This window comes from Suncus etruscus, chromosome 6 (assembly GCF_024139225.1).
Source record: "Suncus etruscus isolate mSunEtr1 chromosome 6, mSunEtr1.pri.cur, whole genome shotgun sequence".
Taxonomy (NCBI): domain Eukaryota; kingdom Metazoa; phylum Chordata; class Mammalia; order Eulipotyphla; family Soricidae; genus Suncus; species Suncus etruscus.
The window spans coordinates 31,790,444-31,816,771 of NC_064853.1; the positions used below are offsets into that span (position 1 = coordinate 31,790,444).

At 42.3% G+C, this 26,328-nt stretch overlaps 1 protein-coding gene across 2 annotated transcripts in view; it reads left to right on the forward strand.

The window, feature by feature from the left end:
- Positions 1-26,328, forward strand: part of PIK3R3 (phosphoinositide-3-kinase regulatory subunit 3) — a 152,074-nt gene that overhangs the window by 110,792 nt on the left and 14,954 nt on the right. For both annotated transcript variants that reach the window (XM_049774782.1, XM_049774783.1), the window contains 5 exons: positions 7,669-7,777; positions 10,106-10,204; positions 18,662-18,842; positions 20,133-20,258; positions 24,130-24,272. In XM_049774782.1, the coding sequence (XP_049630739.1) occupies positions 7,669-7,777; positions 10,106-10,204; positions 18,662-18,842; positions 20,133-20,258; positions 24,130-24,272 (658 nt within the window). The remainder of the gene's footprint in view (positions 1-7,668; positions 7,778-10,105; positions 10,205-18,661; positions 18,843-20,132; positions 20,259-24,129; positions 24,273-26,328) is intronic.

Here is a 26,328-nt window from a genome sequence, read left to right on the forward strand (position 1 = left end):
CTTTTGAAGAACCTGTCAGATTGTTTTCCAAGAAGTTACATCATGTTGCATTTCCATTAGCAATGTATGAGAGCTTCAGTTTCTCTACATCCTTATCAACCTTGTTATTATCTGTCTTTTTTGATTATAGTCATCCTAGTGGGTGTGAGGTGGCTACCTCATTTGTGGTTCTGGTTTTCATTTCCCTGATGGCTGATGATATGGGTATCTTTTCATATTCTAGTTGGCCGTTCGGCCATTCGTATAATCTTCTGTGAAGAAATGTCTACTTAGATAACTCTCCTTGTTTTCAGTGGAGTCATCTGTCTTTTAAAAAAACATTTATTTGAGGGGCCGGGTAGGTGGCGCTGGAGGTAAGGTGTCTGCCTTGCAAGCGCTAGCCAAGGAAGGACCGCGGTTCGATCCCCCGGCATCCCATATGGTCCCCCCAAGCCAGGGGCAATTTCTGAGCACATAGCCAGGAGTAACCCCTGAGCGTAAAACGGGTGTGGCCCAAAAACCAAAAAAAAAAAAAACATTTATTTGGGCAAGAGTGGGTAAGGTACTTGCCTTGCATTTGGCCAACCTGGATTTGATCCCTGGCACCACATGGTCCCCTAAGAACTGCAAGGAATAATTCCTCAGCACTGAGCCAAGAAAACACAAGCACTTCCTAGTGTGGCCAAAACCCCCACTCCAATTTTTTCTTTATTTTTGTTTAGATTTTATTCTCCCCTTCATTATTGTGATAACTAAGAATCTTAGTTATCAGAAGATACTGGTCCCCAAGAACTGCTAGTTGATCTTCCATGGTACCAGGAATTCAAACTGTTTAAAAGACAAGTGACACCTCTCTAGCCCTCAAAGGTTCTCCCCTTTTCCCACCAGGGGGTAGGATTTGCTGAATAAGCCTGGCTTCTGAGCTCAGATATATTAAAGTTTTGATGGTTTGTTTTAGCTATTTTTTTTTTTTTTGGTGCCACAGTTAAAATCATTGGTGTTGCCAAAGTCATGAAGATTTAAGTATGTTTTCTTCTAAAACATTTTTTTAGCTCCCCAAGTGATGCTTTCTGGGCCTGGGGGCGACTCCTGCAATTGTTGTCAAACCTAGTTGGTGCCCAGTACTAGGGTCTGAGGAAGTAAGTAATACTGCTCAGGTTGTATAGAACAGCAATGCTCAGGGGTTGACAGAACTACACCAGCAGTCAGCATTGCCACACGACGCCATGGGGTGGGAGAGGGGTGGTAAAACTGGGATCAGGTGCATGCTAGCTATGCCTCCTAAATACTCTCTCTTCTTTTTCTTTACTAAAAAATATTTTTTGGGGGCCCTATCTACTATACTCAGGGATGCCTACAGGCTCTAGGCTCAGGGATCACTCCTGGTATACTTGGAATCTATATAGGCTGCTGAGGATCAAATGCCTTAACTGCTGTACTGTCACTTTGGTCCCCTTTATTATACATTGGGGCACTCTGGAGAGCCCTGGGGGACTATATATGGTGCCAGGGATTGAACCTGGGTCATGTACATACAAGGCAAAAATGTCTTACTTGCTTTACTAGTCTATTGCTCCTGTTGTCTCTTCTAAAAGCTTAATAATGTTAACTCCAAAACTCAGTTTTTTTTTTTTCAAAACTCAGGTTTTTTAAAAATCCATTTTGAGCTAACTTTTACACATGGTATGAGGTAGGATCTAATTGCCTTTCTTTTGCCTGTGTATGACCAGTTGTTCCAGCATAGTTTGTTTTTTATTTTGTGGGCACACCCAGCAATTCTCAGGGGTTACTCCTGACTCTACCAGGAATTATTCCTGGCAGGCATTGGGAAACCATATGGGATGCTGGGGATTGAACCTGGGTCAGTTGTGTACAGGCAGACACCCCACAAGCTGTACTATTTCTCCGCCCTCCCCAGTACCATTTATTAAGACTAACTTTACGGGCCTGGAGAGATAGCACAGCGGCATTTGCCTTGCAAGCAGCCGATCCAGGACCAAAGGTGGTTGGTTCGAATCCCAGTGTCCCATATGGTCCCCCGTGCCTGCCAGGAGCTATTTCTGAGCAGACAGCCAGGAGTAACCCCTGAGCACCGCCGGGTGTGGCCCAAAAACAAAAACAAAAAAAGACTAACTTTACAGGCTGCTTTGCTTGTGGCCAATCCGGGTTCGATATTCAGTACCCCATATAGTCCTCTGAGCACTGCTAGGAGTAATTCCTGAGTGCAAAGCCAAGAGTAACCCTTGAGCACTGCCAGGTGTGACCCAAAAAGCAAAACAAACAAAAAACTAACTAATTTTACACCATTGAATTATTTTGATATTCTGGTTAAAAATAACGACTATAAATAGTTTGTTTCAAGGAACATATTCACGGGGCCAGAGAGATAGCATGGAGGTAGGGCATTTGCCTTGCGTGCAGAAAGACTGTGGTTCGAATCCCAGCATTCTATATGTTCCCCCAAGCCTGCCAGGAGCGATTTCTGAGCATAGAGCCAGGAGTAACCCCTGAGCACTGTGGCATGGAGGTAGGGCATTTGCCTTGCGTGCAGAAAGACTGTGGGTCGAATCCCAGCATTCTATATGTTCCCCCAAGCCTGCCAGGAGCGATTTCTGAGCATAGAGCCAGGAGTAACCCCTGAGCACTGCTGGTATAACCCCAAAACAAAACAAGGAATATATTCAGATTGTATTCCTTTTCTCTCAAGATTATTTCTAATTTTTGTTAATTTAACATTTATTTTTGGAGCTGAAGAGATAGTGCAGTAAACTGCTTGCCTGCATGCAAAGACCCTGGTGAATTAGGGATTGAAATCCCATGCTCTGCCTATGATCCCCTGAGCCAGAAGTCAACCCTGAACACAGCCAGGTGTGATCCAAAATACAAAGTCTTTTTTTCTGAGAGTATTGTTTCAATACAGAGGGGAGGGGAAGAAAGAGAAGAGAGAAGAGAGAGAAAGAAAGAATAGTACTTGCTGTGCATCTTTGAGGCCCTGGGTTCATTCTTGGACGAACACACGAGTTTTTAAGTAATCGCAAACTTGCCCAAAAGTGGTATGAATAACTTGATTTTCTTGAGCCATGAGAAAGTACATTGAAAACATTATATAGCTCATGATAACTTTTTCTACAAAGAACCTTCTCCTGCTGAACACACAGGGACCAGAGAGATAATAAAGTGAGTAAGGCATTTGCCTTGCATATTGCTGACCAGAGTTCATTGCACCATATATGTTCCCTCAAACATGCCAGGAGTGATCCCAGAGTGTAAAATCAGGGGTAGTTCCTGAACAGTGTTGGTTATGGTCCCCTCAAATATCCCACAAAAACAAAACAGAACAAAATGAAACACTTTACAATGATTAAAATCCGAAATTACCATCGTTGGATTACCTTTTTTTTTTTTTGGTTTTGTTTGTTCTGGGTCATACCAGGCAATGCTCAGGAGTTACTCCTGGCTCTGCACTCAGGAATTACCATGTGGGATGTTAGGGATCAAAATGCTTTTACACACACCTTACCTACCATACTATCTCTCTAGTCCCTCTCCAGCATCTGCTTACAGTCTTATCCTAGCATCTTATCTAATATCTGAACCAGAATCACACATTGCATTTGTTTGTCATGATCCTCTAGTCTTCAATTTGTACTAGTTTTTAACAGTCACTTGACTTTTTTTGATGATTATAGTTTACAGACTCTCTCTCTCTCTGTCTCTCTCTCTGTATATACATATACATATATATATATACATACATATATGTAAAAATTTTTTGTAGTTTGTTTCTATCTTAGTTTTCCTGGGGTTTCCTTATGTCTTATTTTTTTTTTTGGCCCACCCACTCATTATGTCTTAGATTCAATCTTTCAACTTATTATATCAGGAATATCACAGAAGTGTTATTGTGTTCTTTTTAGTATATTCTATTTTGGCCAAATGATTCTACCATTCATAACCATGTGAATTTTGATTACTTGATAATGGTGGCATGTTTGCCAGATATCTCTGTTATGTTAGTTTGTTTTTTGTTTTTTTTTTTCCTTTTGGCCACACTCAGCTGCTCTTAGGGCTTACTCATAGCTTTGTATTTTGATGGCTTGGGACCACATGGGGGTACATTAATAGAACCTGGGTCAGCTGCATGCAAGGCAAGAGCCCTATATGCTGTACTAACTAGCCCATGTTAGTCTTTTTTTTTGAGCGGGGGCATACCCAATGGTGCTCAGGGGTTACTTCTGGCTCTGTGCTCAGAAATCACTCTTGTCTGGCACGGGGGACCATATGGGATGCCAAAAATCAAACTTGAGTTAGTCTCGGGTTGGCAGCATGCAAGGCAAAAATGCTCTACCACTGTGCTATCACTCTGGCTCCTCCATGTTAGTCTTTAATCAGAAGTATTTGAGTTTGTAATGATAGTACAGGGTGTAGGACATTTGGCTTGCAAGTGGCCAACCCAGGTTTCATCCCTGGCATCCCATATGGTCCTCCACGCTCTACCAGTTATTTACCAGTTATTTATGAGCTTAGAACCAGGAGTAACCCTTGAGCCCTGCTTGGTGTGGCTCCCAAAACAAACAAATAATAAAATGTATTTTTTTTCCCTTCGGTTTTTGGGCCACACCCAGTGACGCTCAGGGGTTACTCCTGACTATGCGTTCAGAAATTGCTCCTGGCTTGGGGGACCATCTGGGACGCAGGGGATCGATCTGAGGTCCATCCTGGGTCAGCCACATGCAATGCAAACGTCCTACGGCTGCGCTACCAGCCCCAATAAAATGTTTATAGAAGTCTCCCAGTGGTGCTCAGAGGCTATTACTGACTATGCTTGGCTGTTGGAGTGTAGGCCTGACCATTCACTGTTTGGATCTGGCAGTGCTAGAGGTTGCTGTTGTCATTAATGATGGTAGAGAGGGGGTCATGCCATGTTGGGGATCAAACTTGGAGCCTTGCACATGCGAGATATATGATGTACCACTTGAGCTATCTCCCTGGCTCCTTTATTTATTTTGTTGTGATTAGTGTTTTGTGAACTTCCTTTTAAGACCATAAATACTCCTCATTAATCTTTGCTTTTCTTATATGTACATGAAAACATAAATGCCTGTTTGTTTATTTTCTCATTTTATCATTAGTTATATTGATTTGTAGTTATACTTCAATTGTTTGAAGTTTGTTTGACTCCAGTTGTTCTGGATTTAGTAATAGGACCCCTCATGAAACTGACTGTTTTTTGGTCTTGGGTCTTCATTCTTTGAGTTCTTGGATTGCTTTTTTGGTAAAGTAATTGTGCTTTGCTTCATCTCTGGAACCAGCTATTTCTTCCAAGTCCTGAACCTGATTTCCTATGTAGGATTAGAAATCAGGATCTGGATGTTATAAATAAATTTTGGGGTATTGCAGACCCCAAGACCTCTCAGGGCACAGAGACAGAGAACAACTATAGTCTTTTTATATATGGATATCTATCTAGTTCACGTCACAGTGGTTCTAGTTCAGGTCACCCAGAATGCATTTATTTTAGTTTTTGAGAGTTCTTTCATTAAAAAACTAAAATAATTTTTTAATTTTAATTAAAAAATGTAGATCCTATGGTGGTAGGGCCTTGCACACGGCCAACCCAGGACAGTCCCAGGTTTGATTCTTGGCATTCCATATGGTCCCCCCAGCTGCCAGGAGCAATTCTTGAGTGACCCCAAAACAAAACAAAAACAAACAAACAAACAAAAAGTAGTCCTGACTCTCTCTACACTCAGAGATCATTCCTGGAAGTTCTGGGAAACTATATGGATGCCAGAGATGGAAACTGAGTCAGGGGTGTGTAAGACAAGGTCCATACCCACTGTATGTCTCCAGGCCCAGAGTTCATTTTTAGATTTTTCCTCTCTTTCTATTTTGTTTGTTTGTTTGTGGGCCACACCCGGCGGTGTTCAGGGGTTACTTTTGGCAGACTCAGGTGACCATATGAACGCCCAGACTTAAACCTGGGTTGGCCACATGCTATCACTTGAGAACAACTGGAGTCAAATTCCAGTCAAATAAAGATGAGTAAAACCATTAAACAAAACAGGCATTTATGTGCCCAATTAATTTTTTTTTATTTTCCTTTTGAGCCACATCCGGCAGTGTTCAGGATTTATTCCTCCTGGCTCTCTGCTTTGGGATTACTCTAGCTTTGCTGGGGAAACAGTATGGGATGCTGGGGATTGATGCTGATTGACTGTGTACAGGTGAATGCCCTTCCTGTGGTATATTGCTTCAGACCCTAGCCTTTGTCATAAGAGCACTGAATTTGGATGTCAACTGCAGGACTGCATCCTCAGTGGCCCAAACTGTGTCAAAAGGCATTGGCCTGGAAAAGTAAAAAACTGCATTCAGCTTTGACAGCCCATGCTGGGAGGATGCTCTCCTGAGATGTGCGTTTCACTCTTCTGAAACCCTGAGATCCTGTGCTGTACAGTTGCCTTTTACTATGAACATTGCTCTCTTTCATCCACTTTTGATTCTGATACCTACTCTTGGCCATCAGACCTACCATGGTCCCCATTTAGTAGCTGTTGAACTAACATTACTGTGAAGGAATTTCATATTGTCTTATTTAGAGATAATGAAGGTTCTTTTGGAAATCTTTTAAAAAATAAAAATCAGAACTTTTTTCAGCTAGTAGGACCCAAATGCTGCAGACTTGGATTCAGTCTTTAGTATCTTTTTTTTTTTTTTTGGTTTTTGGGCCACACCCTGTGACGCTCAGGGGTTACTCCTGGCTATGCACTCAGAAGTTGCTCCTGGCTTCTTGGGGGACCATATGGGACACCGGGGGATCGAACCGCGGTCCGTCCTAGGCTAGCGCAGGCAAGGCAGGCACCTTACCTCCAGCGCCACCTGGCTTCTTGGGGGACCATATGGGACACCGGGGGATCGAACCGCGGTCCGTCCTAGGCTAGCGCAGGCAAGGCAGGCACCTTACCTCCAGCGCCACCGCCCGGCCCCAGTCTTTAGTATCTTATCTGGTCCCCTGAGGCTGACAGGATTAATCCCTGTGTTTAGATACAGGGCTAAACCCTGAGCACCACTAGGTGTTCAAAAGAAAATTACCCTTTTTTTTATTAGCTCCTTTTTTTTTTTTTTTTAAGATTAGCTCTTTATCTGCATATTTTCTCTATCTCTCTCCCCTTTCTCTCTCCCCTCTTCTCTAGTCTCTCCTAAATGTGTGTGTGTGGGGGGGGAAGAAGACATATAGTATGGGAACAACAAATAGTTAAAGTCATTGGAACTGAAGATTCCTTCTATAAAACTGAGCTTGTCTAGAGCCAGTATTGGGGGTGTCCTTGGGACACGGTGAAGTATTGATGGGTCTGGTGTTGGAATGATGTATCCATGAAAAGTATTATTAACATTAACGTAGATCCTGGTATCTCAATTAAAAATGTTAAAAATCAATACTTTTTAAGGGGCTGGAGTAGAACTGTACAACTGGTAGGGCATTTGCCTTGCACAAATGCCTCTGGTGTAATCTTCATCCCATATGGTCTCTTGAGCGTGCCAGGACAGAAGTAACCCCTGAGCATCAATGGGTGTGGCTTATATTACTTGAGTCTTAATGTACATTGATTGATTAATGAGCTGTTTCTAGGAAAATTATAAAATAAATGTTAATTTCTATTTTAGGAATGATTTTTATTTCTCTTCTAGCTCTTCCACCAAAGCCACCTAAACCAATGACTTCATCTGTTACAAATGGAATAAAGGAAAGTTCTCTTTCTCTTCAGGATGCAGAATGGTACTGGGGGGATATTTCAAGGTAACTAGATTTATATTTAGTTCATTTTGAGAATTAATGAAAATAAACATTTAATGTCCTGCTAATTCTCATTTTAAGATTACCCTTAAAGAAAGAATATTGGGGCTGGAGAGATAGCATAGCAGTAGGGCATTTGCCTTGCCCATGGCCAACACAGGACAGACTCGGGTTCGAATCCCGGCATCCCATATGGTCCCCCGAGCTTGCCAGGAGTGATTTCTGAGCACAGAGCCAGGAGTAACCCCTGAGTGCCGTCGGGTGTGACCCCAAAACAAACAAACAAAAAAGAAAGATAGATTATCCTTATAGGTACTTGTGGGATAATGCATGGGATCAGGTGCTTGCCTTTCATGCATCTAATTTTGGTTCAATCCCTGATTCACACCATATATTCCTCTGAACTAGCACCAGAGGTCACATCTGTGCAGTCCATAATATTCCAAAAAATATTTAATTAAGACCACCAGGAGATTGAGACCAGGGGGATGCTCAGTGGGCTTGAGTGCATTCACTACATACTGGAACCCTGGATTCAGCATTGGCATTGCATGGTACCCTGAGCACTGATTAGGGAGTAGTCTGCAGTACTGCAGGGAGTGGCCAAGGAACCAGAAAGAAAATGATTGTCAAATTGGAGTGATAGCACAGTGGTAGGGTGTTTGTCTTGCACATGGCTGACCCAGGATGGACCTGGGTTTGATCCCCAGCATCCCAATGGTCTCTTGAGCCTGCCAGGAGTGATGCAGAGCCAGGAGTAACCGCTGAGTGCCGCCAAAAAAGAAAAGGAAAAAAAAAAGAATAAAAAGAGAAAATGATTGTCTTTATGAGAATATATGAGGTAAGAGAGATAGTAGAGGGGTTAAGGCATTTGTCCTGTCTGCATATGATTGACTCAGTTTGATTCTCAGCATTGGTGTATTATCCCTAAAGTCCAGCAGGAGTAATTTCCTAAGCATAGAGCCAGTAATAAGTTCTGAATACAGATACTCCTCGCTTAATGACCAAGATCCGTTAAAACAAATTGGTCGTTAAACGAGGAACTGTATGTACTGTATACAGTGGTACAGTATATGCATAGTACTTGACAATACAGTCTTCTGAATAAGTAAAATAATGAGAAAGATCAAACTGAAAACTGCCACTTGTTTTAATTTGCATAGGTGTGTGATTTACACACAGTACTGCAATGTATTACATAACATTGTTAGTAAAGTAGGTACATTAAAGCACCAAAAACCACAGTACTGTACTGTAGAGTGTACAAGATGGAAAAAGGATATTAAAAATAAAATAATGGTGAAGAGATGGTCGTAAGTGTGAGTGGTCGCTAAACAGGTAGGTCGTTAAGCGAGGAGTATCACCCCTCGCCCCCAAAATAAAAGAAAGAAAACGTGTCTTATATACTTTTTTGTTTTGTTTTGTTTTTGGGTCACACCCGGCAGCGCTCAGGGGTTCCTCCTGGCTCTACTCTCAGAAATCGCTCCTGGCAGGCTCAGGGGACCATATGGGATGCCGGGATTCGAACCACCGACCTTCTGCTTGGAAGGCAAACGCCTTACCTTCATGCTATCTCTCCAGCCCCTTATATACTTTTTTTTTAATGGGCCATCCCCGTCAGTGCTCGGGGATTACTCCTGACTCTGTGCTCAGAAATCGCTCCTGGTGTCTCAGTGAACCACATGGGATACCAGGGATAGAACCCAGGTCTGTCCTGGGTGGACCGTGTACAAGACAAACGCCCTACCACTGTGCTATCACTCTGGCCCTTTATATACCATTTAAATATAGTTTTTAAGATTATGTGGTTCAGGGGCCAGAGTGATAGCACAGTGGTAGGGCATTTGCCTTGCATGCAGTCTGTTTGATTCCTGGCATCCCATATGGTCCCCTGAGCCTGCCAAAAAAGATTATGTGGTTCAGTAATTCATGAGTTTTATATACAAATAAGCCTGTCACTCTGATTGGACATAACCACTACAACTGTTACTTAAATGTAACCTTCTTTCTAAACACTTACTTTTTTCTTCTGAAAAAGTTTAGGTACAAGTTTAGACCTGCCCAAGGAAGCCCTAAAGGCTTAATTAGGAACACTATTCCCTACGGACAGTTGAATTCGGGAAGAGTTTGAAATACAAGTTGCCCTTCTTTAGATGAAATAACACTGAAAATCAAAACAAAGCTCTTTAGTGGGGAGACCTCTGAAGGTCCCTCTGATTATAATTTATTTTTAATATAGTTATAGTCCTCCTAACTAGCTTTAATAATGATATGTGGTGAGAACAATGAATGATTCTATTTTTAAAATTTTCCTGTAATTTTGTTCTTTAGGGAGGAAGTAAATGACAAATTGCGGGACATGCCAGATGGTACCTTCTTAGTGAGAGATGCCTCAACAAAAATGCAAGGAGATTATACTTTGACTTTGCGGTAAGTTATTTTTCAGCATTTTGCCTAGTTTTCTACATATTTATTTATGGGTATAAAAAGATATATGTATTTTATTTAAATATGCATACATTTAAATTCAATTTAGATATATAATTTTTAGTTGTTTTGCTCTCCTTTTTTTTTTTTTACTATTCCTATGTAATCTATATACTTCTAGCACATATATTTATCATATAAAATGGCAACTTTTATTTCTGTGTACCAATAAAATGAAAAGATTAAAATTTCCAAATGTAGAGAAGTCAGAAATACACAGTTAACCATTGGGAGAAGTAAAATTAAGACATAATCTAAGTTTATTATAACCCAAGATTATTAAGTATAGGATGTGGGGCTAGAGCAATAGCACAGCAGGGCCTTTGTCTTGCATGACTGATCCAGGTTTAATCCCGGTATCACATATGATCCTGCCAGAAGTGATTTCTTTTTTTTGTTTGTTTGTTTTGTTTTTGGGCCACACCTGTGACGCTCAGGGGTTACTCCTGGCTATGTGCTCAGAAGTTGCTCCTGGCTTGGGGGACCATATGGGACACTGGGGGATCGAACCGCGGTCCATCCAAGGCTAGCGCAGGCAAGCCAGGCACCTTACCTCTAGCGCCACCGCCTGGCCCCCAGAAGTGATTTCTGAGCTCAGAGCCAGCAGTAACTCCTCAGTGCTGCTGGGTATGGCCCAAAACCGAAAAACAAACAAAAATATATATCTTGGGGCCAGAGAGATAGCATGGAGGTAGGGCATTTGCCTTGCATGCAGGACAGTGGTTCGAATCCCAGCATCCTATATGGTCCTCCGAGCCTGCCAGGAAAGATTTCTGAGCTCAGAGCCAGGAGTAACCCCTGAGTGCCACTGAGTATGACCCAAAAACAACAACAACAACAACAAAATTACATAACCTAATTACAATAGTCTCTTGTGGGTTGCAGAAATGGTACAGCTTGAAGCTGGTGAAGTACTCAGGCTTCTGTTTCCACCATTCAGAAGGAATGGCCTCTTCTCTGGGCCATACCTGGTGGCACTTTATGGTTTCTCCTGGCTCTGAGCTCAGAAATCACTCCTGGCAGGCTCGGGAGACCATATGGAATGCCTGGGATTGAACCTGGTTGTCTGAGAACGAGGCAAATGCCCTCCCGCAGTGCAATTGCTCTGGGCCCCACTTCAGCCCCTCTCTTCTTTTTTTTTTTTTTTTTTGTCTTGTTTTTGGGCCACACCCGGCGGTACTCAGGGGTTACTCCTGGCTGTCTGCTCAGAAATAGCTCCTGGCAGGCACGGGGGACCATCTGGGACACCGGGATTCGAACCAACCACCTTTGGTCCTGGATCAGCTGCTTGCAAGGCAAATGCAGCTATGCTGTCTCTCCAGGCCCAGCCCCTCTCTTCTTATCTTAACCTCACCTCTTATAAGCATTAACGTAGAGAAAGCTTACTGTCTTGGCTGTTGTGGTATCACTCTCCCTATCTTTAGTTCACTCCTTTGCTTGGTATTAACATATTGAGTGCACTAGGCTCAGACTCTAGCCTTTTTCTTCTCTCTGTAATCATTCTTCCAACTTGATCTTGTCCTTTCTGAACATTTTTGGTTCATTTTTTGTTTTTGGGCCATACGTGGCGATGCTTAGGGTTTTTTCTTGGCTCAGTGCTTAGGGATGAATCTTGGAGTTGTTCATAGAAATGTGTGTAGTGTCAGGATTGGACCCAGGTTAACTATATTCAAAGTAACCCCTTTCCTATCTCTCCAGTCCCTAGAACTCCTGAATCTGGGGGCCAGAGCGATAGCACAAGTGGTAGGACCTTCGCTTTGCAAACAGCCAACCGAGGGCCAACTTGGGTTCAATCCCTGGCATCTCCCCTGAGCCTGCCAGGAGTGGATTTCCTAGTAGAGTCAGGAGTAACCCTGCACACTGCCAGGTTGGCCCCAAAACAAAACAAAACAAAAAAATGCCTAGATCTTGGGAATCATTCCTGTTAGTTTTGGGATACCAGAATAAGGGATACCAGGCCAGATTAGATAGCACAGTGGTAGGCCTTTGCCTTGCATGCAGCCAACGTAGAACAGACCCAGGTTCTATCCAGGGCATCCCATATGGTACCCTAATCTTGCCAGGAGTGATATCTGAGCACAGAGCCAGGAATAACTCCTGAGTGCCACCAGGTGTGGCCCTAACCGCCCCCTCAAAAAAACCCTTAGAATAAGGGATGCCTAGACCAAATCTGGCAAGTGTGCTATCTACTGTACTGTCATTCTGCCCCTGTATTCGAAGATTATATCCAAACATATAACTATATGGTGAAGATTCAGAAACTTCACCTCCAGGTCTGACCTCCACAACTCCAGATACTTTTGTCCAGTTTCCTGCTCTTGACTCTCTTGTTCAGATAACTAGTGGAGTATGGGGGAGAGGGGAAGGGATGATCATTTTAACATGACTAAAACAGAATTTATTTTTATATATTTGCTTTTATTTTTTATTTTTGGGGTTTTGGGTCACACCGGCAGCACTCAGGGGTTACTCCTGGCTCTACGCTCAGAAGTCGCTCCTGGCAGGCTCCAGGGACCATAAGGGATGCCGGGATTCGAACCACCGTCCTTCTGCATGCAAGGCAAACACCCTAGCTCCATGCTATCTCTCCAGCCTTAAAAGAGAATTCTTTATTATTTTTTGTTTTGTTTTGGGCCACACTGGCAGCGCTCAGGGGTTACTCCTGGCTCTGTGTTCAGAAATTGCTCCTGGCAGGCTCAGGGGACCATATGGGATGCCGGGTTTCGAACCAATGACCTTCTGCATGAAAGGCAAACGTCCCACCTCCATGCTATTTCTCTGGCCCCCCCCCTTTTTTTTTTTAAGACAGACACTATTTATTTTTCTATTTATGTCCTGGGGTGGGATGACCCACCCCCTAAAAGAGAATTCTTGATTCTAACCTAGTGGTGCACAGAGCTTACTCCTGGCTCTGTGCTCAGGAGTCATTCCTAGTGGGATTTGGACTCAGGATGGAACCTGAGTCACCAGGTGCAAGGCAAGTGCTCTGCCCACTGTAATGTTGCTCTGCTCCTCTTTCAACTTTGCGTCTTCCACTCTCTTGCTATTCCTTTCAGTCCCACTAATCTTCCTGTACCTTAGTTAAGTGAAACTTGAATTCACCTAAGAGTTGTCCAATAGTTGTTCTTTCTTATTTGGTTTGGTTTGGTTTTTGGCCACACTCAGCAGTACTCGGGTTACTCCTGGCTTTGTGCTCAGAAACTTGCTCCTGGCAGGATCTGGGGACCATATGGGATGCCAAGAATCGAACCTGAGAATCAAACCTGAGTCTGTACTAGGTCGGCCCAAGTGCAAGGCAAATGCTCAGCAGCTGTACTATCACTCCGGTCCTAGTTGTTCTTTCTGGTCTTAACTTAATTGGCTCCTTTTTGTCTTTTTTTTTTTTTTTTTGGTTTTTGGGTCACACCCGGCGGTGCTCAGGGGTTACTCCTGGCTGTCTGCTCAGAAATAGCTCCTGGCAGGCACGGGGGACCATATGGGACACTGGGATTCGAACCAACCACCTTTGGTCCTGGATCGGCTGCTTGCAAGGCAAATGCCACCGTGCTATCTCTCCGGGCCCATCCTTTTTGTCTTTCAAATAATTTACATAAATGCTATCACTTTATGTTTCCCTAACTACTCAATTCAGAAAAAGTTATTCAAAGTTAAAACCTCATTTTATTTTTCTATATTGGCTGCTCACTCTAGTTATTCTCTCCCAAAGAATTTCTTTCACTCCACTAGAACTTAAATCTGAGGTTAGAGACTTTGTTATTTATTGCTATATTCCTAGTATTAAGATTGTAGATCAGGGGCTGGAGAGATAGCATGGAGGTAAGGCGTTTGTCATTGGTTCGAATCCCGGCATCCCATATGGTCCCCTGAGCCTGCCAGGAGCGATTTCTGAGCATGGAGCCAGGAGTAACCTCTGAGAGCTGCCGGGTGTGACCCAAAAACCAGGGGAAAAAAAAGATCATATATTACAGAGCATAGAATGCAGTAGTCTGCACATGCTTAAAGTTGCAAACTGCTACAATAAAGTGACTTAAAAAGTGTCACATGAATTCCCCAGCATATAAAAGTTACTTTTATACTATACTATAGTTTATTCTGTGTGCAGTAGTATCACTTCTTTAAAAAGTATGAAAATGGGGGCTAGAATGATAGCACAGCAGGTAGGGCATTTGTATTGCACAAGACTGACCCAGGTTCGATCCCCAGCTTCCCATATGGTCCAGTGAGCCTGCCAGGAGTAATTTCTGAGCTCAGAGTCAGCAGTAACCCCCAAATGCTACTGGGTGTGGCCCAGAAGTAAAAAAATATATTAAAATATTGTGACCAGAGAGATGGCACAACAGGCAGGGCACTTGCCTTGCATATAACTGGCCTAGGTTTGATTCCCCACATCCCTTTTGGTATTCCTAGCCCACTAGGAGTGATTTTTTTTTAATGTTTTTTTTTTTTTTAACGCTCCTGGTAGACTCAGGGGACCATATGAGATGCCAGGAATCGAACCAGTATCAGATCATATCAATATCGGATCATACTCTTGCAAGGCAAACACCCTACCACTGTACTATTGCTCCCGCCCCTAGGAGTGAATTCTGAACTCAGAAGTAACCACTGAGCACTTCTAAGTGTAGGCTCCTTCCACCTCCCCACAAAAAGAGATAATAAAATTCGCTGCATCTGTTGACTGTTTCACAAAAATTTTTTCTATAGCATGTGATGCTCTGTTTTGGTGTGTTTCTGAGCCCTTTCACTGATAGGGAACCTAGGAGCCACTTTCAATGATACTTGCCAAATTCACTTATCACATGTAATAGCATGGCATAAAGATATATGGAGGCATTTATGACCAGGCATTGTAATTCAGCATTGGATCAATTGTCTTGCATGTGTGAGGCCCTGAGCTGGTACCAAGGAGAGAAGGAGAGAGACAGAGATAGACATAGAGGGCAGGAGGGAGGATTTATTTTTCCCCATTGTCTTCTACTACTATAAGAAATGTTGAGATCTCCAAGGGATTTGTCTGATCAGACATCAATCTATCCTCAAAATAGCATTGGATTGGAATGAGGACAGATTCTGTGACTAATGGGTCAGTAGAATATCCAAGAACAACCCCCCGTATATATGGTCATCTAATTTTTGACAGAGTATATGAGAGCATGAAATGGAATAAAGACAGCCAAACCACAGATTCAACAAATTGAAATCGTGAGACTCAAACTATAACAACCAAACTTAAAAAGGTGCCTGTCAAGAAAGATATAGTCTAGGAATGAGGGTCTAGGGGAGGGACTCTGGGAACATTGGTGGAGGGCATTGGCACTGGTGGTGAGGTTAATGCTGAAGCACTGTATACCTAAAACTCAATTATGAATAACATTGTAAATCTTTAATAAAGTTAAATAAATGAATAATAGTATACGTAAGAAAAGAAAAGTCGAGTCTAAACTATGATGTTATATAATGAATCAGTCTGCTGTGGTTTTAGATTAAGGGATTTGGAAAACATTGCATTTTAAGTGTTTAGAAGCTTTGGTTATAAATCATTAACATTCTTTTTTATTTTGGGTCATACCTGGTGATGCCCAGGGGTTATTCTTGCCCCATAAATTATTCTTATTTTTATTCTTTTTTTTTGTTTTTGTTTTTGGGCCACACCCTGTGACGCTCAGGGGTTACTCCTGGCTATGCGCTCAGAAGTTGCTCCTGGCTTCTTGGGGGACCATATGGGACGCCGGGGGATCGAACCGCGGTCCGTCCTAGGCTAGCGCAGGCAAGACAGGCACCTTACCCCAGCGCCACCGCCCGGCCCCCTTATTTTTATTCTTATTGTTGTTTTGGGGCCATACCTGGCAGTGCTCAGGGATTATTCCTGGCTCTGCACGCAGGAATTACACTGGACAGTGTTTGGGGGACCGACCATATGGGATGCTGGGGATAGAACCTGGGTCATTTGAGTGTAAGGAAAGCTCTTTATCTACTCTATATCGTTCCAGTCCCCCTTATATTTATTTTTATTATTATTTTTGGTTTTAGGGCCACACTCAGCTGTGCTCAGGTATTATTCCTGTCCCTGCACTTAAGATGGTACTTGGGAGCCTTATGGTGTGCCAAGGACTAAACTTAGGTCTACTGAGTGCAAGGCAACTCAGTACAACTATCTATTGTACTATCACTTAGGCCCCCATAGATGATGATGATGATGATGATGATGATGATGATGATGATGATTTTGGCTTCTGGGCCAAATGCAGCAGCACTCAGGGGTTACTCCTTGCTCTGTGCTCAGAAATTGCTCCAGGGGCCGGAGCTGTGGCTAAAGTGGTAAGGCATCTGCCTTGCATGTGCTAACCTAGGACTGACTGAGGTTCGAACCCCTATATGGGGTTCCCCCAAGCCAGGAGCGATTTCTGAGTGCATAGCCAGGAGTAACCCTAGAGCGTCACCAGGTGTGGCCCAAAAACCAAAAGAATATAAAAAAAAGAAAGAATTGCTTCTGGCAGGCTCAGGGGACTATATGGGATGCCGGGAATCAAACCTGGGTCCATCCCAGGTCAGCCACATTCAAAGTACTACTTCTATTTCCCCAGCCCCTCCATAGTTTTTTTTTTTTTTTTTTTTTTTTTGGTTTTTGGGCCATACACAGTGATGCTCAGGAGCTTACTCCTGGCTATGCGCTCAGAAATTGCTCCTGGCTTGGGGGACCAAATGGGATGCTGGGGTCTGTCCTAGGATAGTGTGGGCAATGTAGACGCCTTACCGCTTGCATCACCACTCTGGCACCTCCATAGATGATTTTTTAAGGAACCATTGTATGTGATTTAGTAAACAAAAGTTAGATAAACTAAGAATCAAATTATACCTATCATAAATGACTTCAAAAATTATACTTTGTGAAATAGTTGTGTGACAGTCACATCATTTATATGATGACCTAAGTAAAAACACTTCCAAGTATTATAAGCAAATAGAAAATATATTGTATTATAAGGTACTAGATTAGTCACTCAATTATAAGTCCTTAAGAAACTCAATTCTGTTTGTGCACTAATAAGACTTTGAGAGGGTCTAGAGCGATAGCACAGTGGTGGGTGTTTGCCTTACTCGCGGCTGCCCAGGATGGACCTGGGTTTGATCCCCGGCATCTCATATGGTCCCTCGAGCCAGGAGTGATTTCTGAGTGTGTAGCCAGGAGTAATCCCTGAGCGTCACCGGGTGTGGCCCAAAAACCAAAAAAAGAAAAGGAAAAAAGACATAGAGGGTATTAGTTATTAAGACATGACGAATGTTACCTTTTTTAGATAGATGATTTCTGCTTCCTTCTGAAAAAAATATAGCAACATTTATTTAGGTTTTAAACAGGTTTGTACTTGAAAAATATTAATAGAACTTAAATTGGAAATTTCAGAAAAATTCCAAAATATGATTTTTTTCTGTTTTTGTTACATTTCATAATGATGTTGGCTAAATTTGTTGATACTGAGGGTTGCATAAAGGAGATTGGTCTTGGGGCCGGAGAGATAGCATGGAGGTAAGGCATTTGCCTTGCATGCAGGATGGTGGTTTGAATCCCGGCATCCCATATGGTCCCCCGAGCCTGCCAGGAGCGATTTCTGAGTGTAGAGCCAGGAATAAGCCCTGAGCGCCGCTGGGTATGACCCCAAAAAACAAACAAACATAAAAAGGATATTGATCTTTAATATACTTTAAATGTAAAATAAATAGTTGTAAGATTAATGTTAATATATAATTTTGATGGGAGAGTTTGGGCCACATTCATCTGTGCTTATACCTGGTAGGGTTTAGCAACTATCTGGTGTGCTGGAGGTGGAACCCCGTTGGCTATATATAACGCAAGCACCTTGACTGCTGTATTTTCTCTGCGGCCCTTTTATATACACATTATTCTTTTTTTTTTTTTTTTTTTTTTTTTTTGGTTTTTGGGCCACACCTGGCGGTGCTCAGGGGTTACTCCTGGCTGTCTGCTCAGAAATAGCTCCTGGCAGGCATGGGGGACCAAATGGGACACTGGGATTCGAACCAACCACCTTTGGTCCTGGATCGGCTGCTTGCAAGGCAAACGCCGCTGTGCTATCTCTCCAGCCCCAATATATACACATTATTCTATGTGCATTTTATCCTGCTAGTTTTATTAACTTGGTAAAATTTATTCTCTGAGGGCCCGGAGAGATAGCACAGCGGCGTTTGCCTTGCAAGCAAGCCGATCCAGGACCAAAGATGGTTGGTTCAAATCCTGGTGTCCCATATGGTCCTCCGTGCCTGTCAGGAGCTATTTCTGAGCAGACAGCCAGGAGTAACCCCTGAGCATTGCCGGGTGTGGCCCAAAAACCAAAAAAAAAAAAAAAAAAAATCATTCTCTAACTTTCATTGTCTTCTTGTTTGCAGGAAGGGAGGCAATAATAAATTAATAAAGATATATCATCGAGATGGTAAATACGGCTTTTCTGACCCTCTGACCTTTAATTCTGTGGTGGAGCTCATCAGCCACTATCATCATGAATCTCTTGCTCAGTACAATCCCAAACTTGATGTGAAACTTATGTACCCAGTCTCCAGATACCAACAGGTATGATTACAGAAGTTCTTGATTAGCTATTGAGACAGTCATTATTTAGAAACATTATTTGATTTTAATTTAACAGGCATGTCAGCTAAAAAAAAAAAAATTCTGTTTATTTACATTTCACATTTAATGTATTTTTCCCTCCCCCTTTAATCCATATTTAAGGTATCTTTAAATTTATCTCATGGTTACTATTCTTTCGTGACTTTTTGTATGTACCTTATATAAAAATGCTTTGTGTTCTTCTTATTTATATTTCATTTTATCTTTTCGGGGAGAGGGTTAGCTCTCACCCAGTGGTGCCCAGGGAATCCCTCCTAGAAATTTTTATGAGGGGTGAGGAGCTTATGTGTTGCCCAGAGATCATGAGTTGGTTTGGCCATGTGCAGACAAGTGTCTTAACCATATACTGTCTTCCCACACTTTAATTTTTTTTTTGGGCCACACCCATTGATGCTGAGGGATTACACCTGGCTATGTTCTCAGAAATCGCCCCTGGCTTTGGGGGACCATATGGGATGCCTGGGATCGAACTAAGTTCCATCCTGGGTCAGCTGCTTGCAAGGCAAACACCCTACTGTTGTGCTATCGCTCTGGCCATTTAATTCATTTCTTAATGTTTTAAGTGGTACTGGAGCTCTAAGCTAGGGCTTTATACATGAGTCATGCATTCTTCCACTGAACAGCCCAACCCTCACTGCCTAATTTTTTATATTATTATTAATGTTTTTTGGGCCATACCTTGTGATGCTCAGGGCTTACTCCTGGTTCTGTGCTCAGGGATCACTCCTGGAAGGGCTCTGGGGAGCCTTTGGGGTGCCAAAGATTGAATTTGAGTTGTTTCATGCAAGCCAGCTCCTTGCCTGGTACACTGTCACTCTGGCCCCTGCTTAATTTTTAAAGTGTAACTATATTCGTATACTTTAAAGGTTGATCTTAGTGTTAAAAGGATTTAGTGCTTTTGCTTGCATAATAATAATGCACGAGCTTAGATTGATAATAAATATACCTTCAAAATTAATAATATTGGGGCCGGCGAGGTGGTGCTAGAGGTAAGGTGTCTGCCTTGCAAGTGCTAGCCAAGGAAAGACAGCGGTTCGATCCCCCCGTGTCCCATATGGTCCCCCCAAGCCCAGGGGCAATTTCTGAGTGCTTAGCCAGGAGTAACCCCTGAGCATCAAACGGGTATGGCCCCCAAAACCAAAAAACCAAAAAAAACCAAACAAACAAAATTAATAATATCGAACAAGTCATGATTAAAACTGTTGAACATTCTCTTGTTTACTTATATAGGATCAGTTGGTAAAAGAAGATAACATTGATGCAGTAGGTAAAAAACTACAAGAGTACCATTCTCAGTATCAAGAAAAGAGTAAAGAATATGACAGGCTATATGAAGAATATACCAGAACATCTCAGGTTAGTATGTTTTTGTTATTTAGACCAATAAATACGTATAGTATAGTTATATCAGATTTTCTGTAATTCTCCTATTCCTTTTTTTGTGGGCATGTGTGCATATCTGGTAGTACTCAGGGCTTACTGCTGTCTCTGCACTCAGGGATCACTCTTGGTGGTGCCATTGGGGATATGATGGGTCCTGGGGGAATTAAACCTGGGTCTTCTGATTGCTGTTCTTTATCTGCAGCTCCTACAGTGATATTAATATCTTCAACAGCCTTTTTAATATTTTGATGATAGAAATTTCTCTCCTGTCCAGATAATTTCTTTTGGAATCCATAATGTGTGGCTATGAGTGGTGCTCAGAGCACATATACTGCCGGAGATCAAACCCAGTGATCCTGGGCATGAAGCATGTGCTCTGATCCTTTTGAGCTATTTTTCCCTCACATAAGTCACTTAAATTCATTCAGGATGAAATTTGTATTAGTATTAATAAGATTTAACTGCAGGTGACAAAAAATGAAATAACTGGTTTCACTGAGAAATATATCACTTGTTTTGTTTGATTTTGGGGCCACACCCAGCAACTCTTGGCTCTGTACTCAGGAATTACTCCTGAGTGCTCAGTGGATAGAACCCGGATCAGGGGAACCCAGTTTTGTGGAAGGCAAACATCCTATCTGCTGTATATATGAAGGAAAAAGGAAAATTCCTTTTTTATTCTAATTGATTTTTGAGTTTCACCCAGATGTGCTCAGGGATCTGTGCTCAGGGATCTGTGCTCAGGGATAACATCTGGTTGTATTCAGGGGACCTTATGTAGTGATGGGGATTGAAAAAGGGTAAGCCATATGCAAGGAAAGCATCTTAACTTTTTTTTAAAACTTTATTGATTGATTGATTAATTGGTTTCTGGCCCATACCCAGTAGCACTCAGGTTAATCCTGGCTCTACACTCAGAAATCGCCCCCGGCAGGCTGGGGGGCCCTATGGGATGCTGGGAATCGAACCGGGTCTCTTCTGGGTCAGCTGCATTTAAGGCAGATGCCCCACTGCTGTGCCATCTCTCAGGCCCCTAAATGTGTTTGTTTGCTTGTTTGTTTTAGGTTTTGGGCCACAACCTGTGACATTTAGGGGTTACTTCTGGCTGTGTGCTCAGAAATTACTCCTGGCTTGGGGGACCATATGGAACGCCAGGGATCAAACCCAGGTTCATCCTGGGTTGTGTCAGCCGCATGCAAGACACTGTGCTATCATTATGGCCTGCAGCTTAACTTTTGTACTATCTCTTTGAACCAATTTTTTTTTCTCGTTTTTTTGGGTCATACCCAGCAGTGTTCATGAGTTCAGCTCTGCACTCAGAAGTTGCTCCTGGCAGGCTCGGGGGATCATATGAGACTCCAGGATTAAAACCAGGGTTCGTCCTGTGTTGACCATGTGCAAAGCAAACACCTTAATGCTGTGCTATCTCTCCACCCTGAGCTAAACTATTTTTATGATTATTTCTTAGAAGCAGCTTTGCTCAGCCACATTGATTTATTGGTTAGATATGCTGGGATTCGAACCACTGTCCTTCTGCATGAAAGGCAAACACCTGGGCCCGGAGAGATAGCACAGCAGCATTTGCCTTGCAAGCAGCCGATCCAGGACTAAAGGTGGTTGTTTCGAATCCCGGTGTCCCATATGGTCCCCTGTGCCTGCCAGGAGCTATTTCTGAGCAGACAGCCAGGAATAACCCCTGAGCACAGCCGGGTGTGGCCAAAAAAAAAAAAGAAAGGCAAACACCTTACCTCCATGCTATCTCTCCGGCCCCCTGCTTAAGGATTTTTGACATCTGTTTTACATATATTTATTTAAGAGGAAAAATGACTGGAGAGTGATGGACTGTGATTATAGGCAGAAATTTGGCAATGGTATCATTGGTGACCTTCGAAAAGAGCAGGCGTTTGTGTCTGATGAGGATAGAAGTCAGAATAGAATGAGTTGGAATGCAAATGAGGACTAGGAGGGAGGAAACAATCACTATAAACAGTTTCTTTTTTCAGGGAGCTAAATGGAGGTATACTGAGAATTGAAGGCTAAAGCTTTTTTTTTGCGGGGGGGGCCGACTTGGTGATGCTCAGGGCTTATTCCTGGCTCTGTACTCAGGGGCTTTGTTCAGGGGACCGACCATATGGGATGCTGGGGATGGAATCTGGGTTAGTTGCATAGAAGGCTGGACCCTCTTCCACTTTACTATTGCTCTGCACCTAAGGAATCTATTTTTCAAGTGCTGTTAGTGAAATTTGGGGTTTTTTTTGAGGGGGGGCAGACCTGGTGACACTCAGGGGTTACTCTTGGCTATACACTCAGAAATCGCCTATGACTTTGGGGACCATATGGGACGCTGGGGGATTGAACCAAGGTCCATCCTGGGCTAGCGCATGCAAGGCATTGTGCTGCACCATCGATCTGGCCCCAGAATTTGTTTTCTATGCTGATGAGAAGAACCAGAAGATAGAGAGCTAACTGGAGAGGTTTTAGGTGATAGTCTTTGAGAAAGGAAGAAAAAGAAAGCATGTATAGATAATGTAGAGATACGGCATTTGTTACCAGGTGGGTATAGGGGGAGCTGCTGCTTTACAGTGATGCCAAATATCTTTTTCCTTTGGTGCAGTATCCAACACATACACCAGTTATGTTGGTAAAGTTAGTGTGTTTTCCTTTGAAATGACAGGACCAACATTTTGTAAGTAATAACTAACCTTGCAATGTTTTTTCATAATTGGAGAATAGTAGTATTGGTAGCTAAATATTTGGATATTAGCATTCAGTTAAGTTTATTGTATTATCTGAGATATGTAGCATAACATCAACCTTATGAAACAAACGGCACTAAGTTATGTCCTTTTATTTTCTTTTTTTTTGTGGTTTTTGGGTCACACCTGGCAGTGCTCAGGGGTTACTCCTGGCTTCATGCTCAGAAATTGCTCCTGGCAGGCACGGGGGACCATATGGGATGCCGGGATTCAAACCGATGACCTTCTGCATGAAAGGCAAATGCCTTACCTCCATGCTATCTCTCCGGCCCCGTCCTTTTATTTTCTAATTCTATTGAGTAATTGCTGATTTCTGGACAGTCCCTAATATATCATGTCCTATGACTCAGCTCAAGTGTTGCCTCCTTTATGAACCCTCTTAAAGCAATAGGTAATTAATTAGTTCGACTTGATATTCTCTACTGTGATCCTCAGCTATATTTCAGGTATACAGCTAATTTTGTTTTGGGGTTTGAAAGTGCAATTTTCATATAAGTTGTAGAGACAGAAATTAAATAAAGGTTTTGTTTTATTTATTTATTTATTTATTTATTTATTTATTTATTTATTTATTTATTTATTTATTTATTTATTTATTTATTTATTTATTTATTTTTGGGCCACACCCGTTTGACGCTCAGGGGTTACTCCTGGCTATGTGCTCAGAAATCGCCCCTGGCTTGGGGGGACCATATGGGACGCCGGGGGATCAAACCGCGGTCTGTTCCTTGGCTAGCGCTTGTAAGGCAGACACCTTACCTCTAGCGCCACCTTCCCGGCCCCAAAGGTTTTGTTTTAGACTCAAGTTTGTCTTTTGTGGCATTGTAATAAAATTGTAAGATTTGGGAGTCAGAGTGATAATACAGTGGGTGGGGCATTTACACAGCCCACCTGGGGTTGATCTCTGGCATCCCATATGGTCTTCCAAGTTCTGCCAGGAGTGATTCCTGAGCTCGGAGCTCAAGTAAGTCTTTGGCACCTGTGGGTGTGGCCCCCAAACAAAACAAATCAAAATTGTAAAATTTGTTTTAAGACTAACATTAGAACTAGATAGTAAAATGTATCTCTTTTTCTTTTCTCGCCTGAAGGAAATACAGATGAAGAGGACTGCAATTGAAGCTTTTAATGAAACAATTAAAATATTTGAAGAGCAGTGTCACACACAGGAACAGTATAGCAAGGAATATATTGAGCGGTTTCGCAGAGAGGGGAATGAAAAGGAGATTGAACGGTAAATCTACCTAATACCTCCAAGTGCATCAGTGAGAAAAGACTTTTTTCACCAATAATCTCTCTCCTTTCTCTTTCCCATTCAGTTTGCATATTCCTGTCACAGAACTATTTGCTTTTCCCACTAATGGCTTTAAATGAACCTCTTCTTTCTGTTTTGTTTCCCCATCTACCTAAATTATTATCCTCATCATTTTATATATATAAAATCTTTAAACATCATGATTACAAGCATGATTGTAGTTGGGTTTCAGTCATAAATAGAGCACACCCCCCTTCACTAGTGCAACATTCCCATCACCAATGCCCCACCTCCTCCCACACCCCAGCCTGTATTCAAGACAGGCATTCTACCTCTCTCATTCTTTAACATTGTCATGTTAGTTGTTAGTGTAGTTATTTTCCTAACAGCATTCACCACTCTTTGTGTGAGCTTCTGAGTCGGTCCTTCCGCCCCTTAACTCTATTGTCTCTGGATCTTATTACAATAATGTCTTTAATTTATCTTAAAACCCATAGATGAGTGAGACTATTCTGTGTCTATCTCTCTTCCTCTGACTTATTTCACTCAGCATAATAATTCCATGTACACCCATGTTTAGTAAAATTTCATGACTTCATCTTTCCTGATGGCGGCATAATATTCCGTTGTGTATATGTACCACAGTTTCTTTAGCCATTCATCTGTTGAAGGGCATCTGGTTGTTTCCAGAGTCTGGTTATTGTAAATAGTATTGCAATGAATATAGGTGTGGGAAGGGATTTTTGAATTGCATTTTTGTGGTATAACCCTAGGTATGTTATAGCTGGATATCCTCATCATTTGGACTAGGTTACATGACTTTTTGTTTGTTTGTTTGTTTTGGTCATACCCTGTGACGTCCAGGGGTTACTCCTGGCTATGCACTCAGAAATCGCTCCTGGCTTGGGGGACCATATGGGACACTGGGGATTGAACCAAAGTCTGTCCTGGCAAACGCCCTACTGCTGCACTATTGCTCCAGCCCCACATGACTTATTTTTCCTGGAAATTCTTCCTTGGTTTCCTAAACTGACTTATTGGAGATTTTTGTTCCTTCCTATAGTGTCTGGTCTTTCGCTCTAATTACTGAGTGTTACCAAATTCATTCAACTATGAACTTACAGAGGAGTGAGAAAGATGGCATTTTTCCTTTTATTTGGTTTTTGGATCGTAGCTGGCAGTGCTCAGGGGTTACTCCTGGCTCTACGCTCAGAAATCGGTCCTGGCAGGCTCAGGGGATCATATGGGATGCCAGGATTTGAACCACTGTCCTTCTGCATGCATGCTATCTCTCTGACTCCAGATGGCTTATCTTTTTTAGCGATTCTAGCACCTGTTATGGTGTGGAGCTAAAAATCAGTTTTGGCAGTAGTCTGAGAATAAATTGCAAGCAGAATAAGACTTTGGATAGGAAGGACAGTCTGTGGCAAGTGTCCACAGTCTTTCTAGTAATCATGCTTAAAATGGTGAGGGCTGACAGGAAGTAATTGGGAATTAAGGATCAGGGATCAGTGATAGGTCATTTGCCTTCCAAGCGTGAGACCCTAAATTTATTCCTGGAACAAGTAAACAAATTAATTACCGGTGCCTCAGGATGGTCAAAAACCCAAAAAGGTTTGTTCTTAGATATGTCACATATATGACTATGATGATGCTACTCACCAAAATAGAAAGTATGTGAAGAGAGATCAAGATTAGAGCCAGTGAGTTTGAGGTTCCTATGAGAATTCAAATGGAGTTTTCTGGGAAGCAAGCTGTTATTTGGATTTAGAAGTTGGTACAGAAACAACTTTGGAAGAACTGTGTGGATAGGAGATGGTATATGTCAGTAAGATTATATATTAGTGAGAGTACTTGTTAGTAAGTGTACATATTAGTGAGATCTGGGGAAATTGTTCAGAAGAATACTGCACATGTTTATTTTGCATGTAGGGGTCCCTGGTTGGATCCATGGTGCCCCAATAGTCTCTTAAATACTCAGACTGCCCCCCCCCCACTGCAATGTGTGATTCCCAAAGGAAAAAATAATAGAATG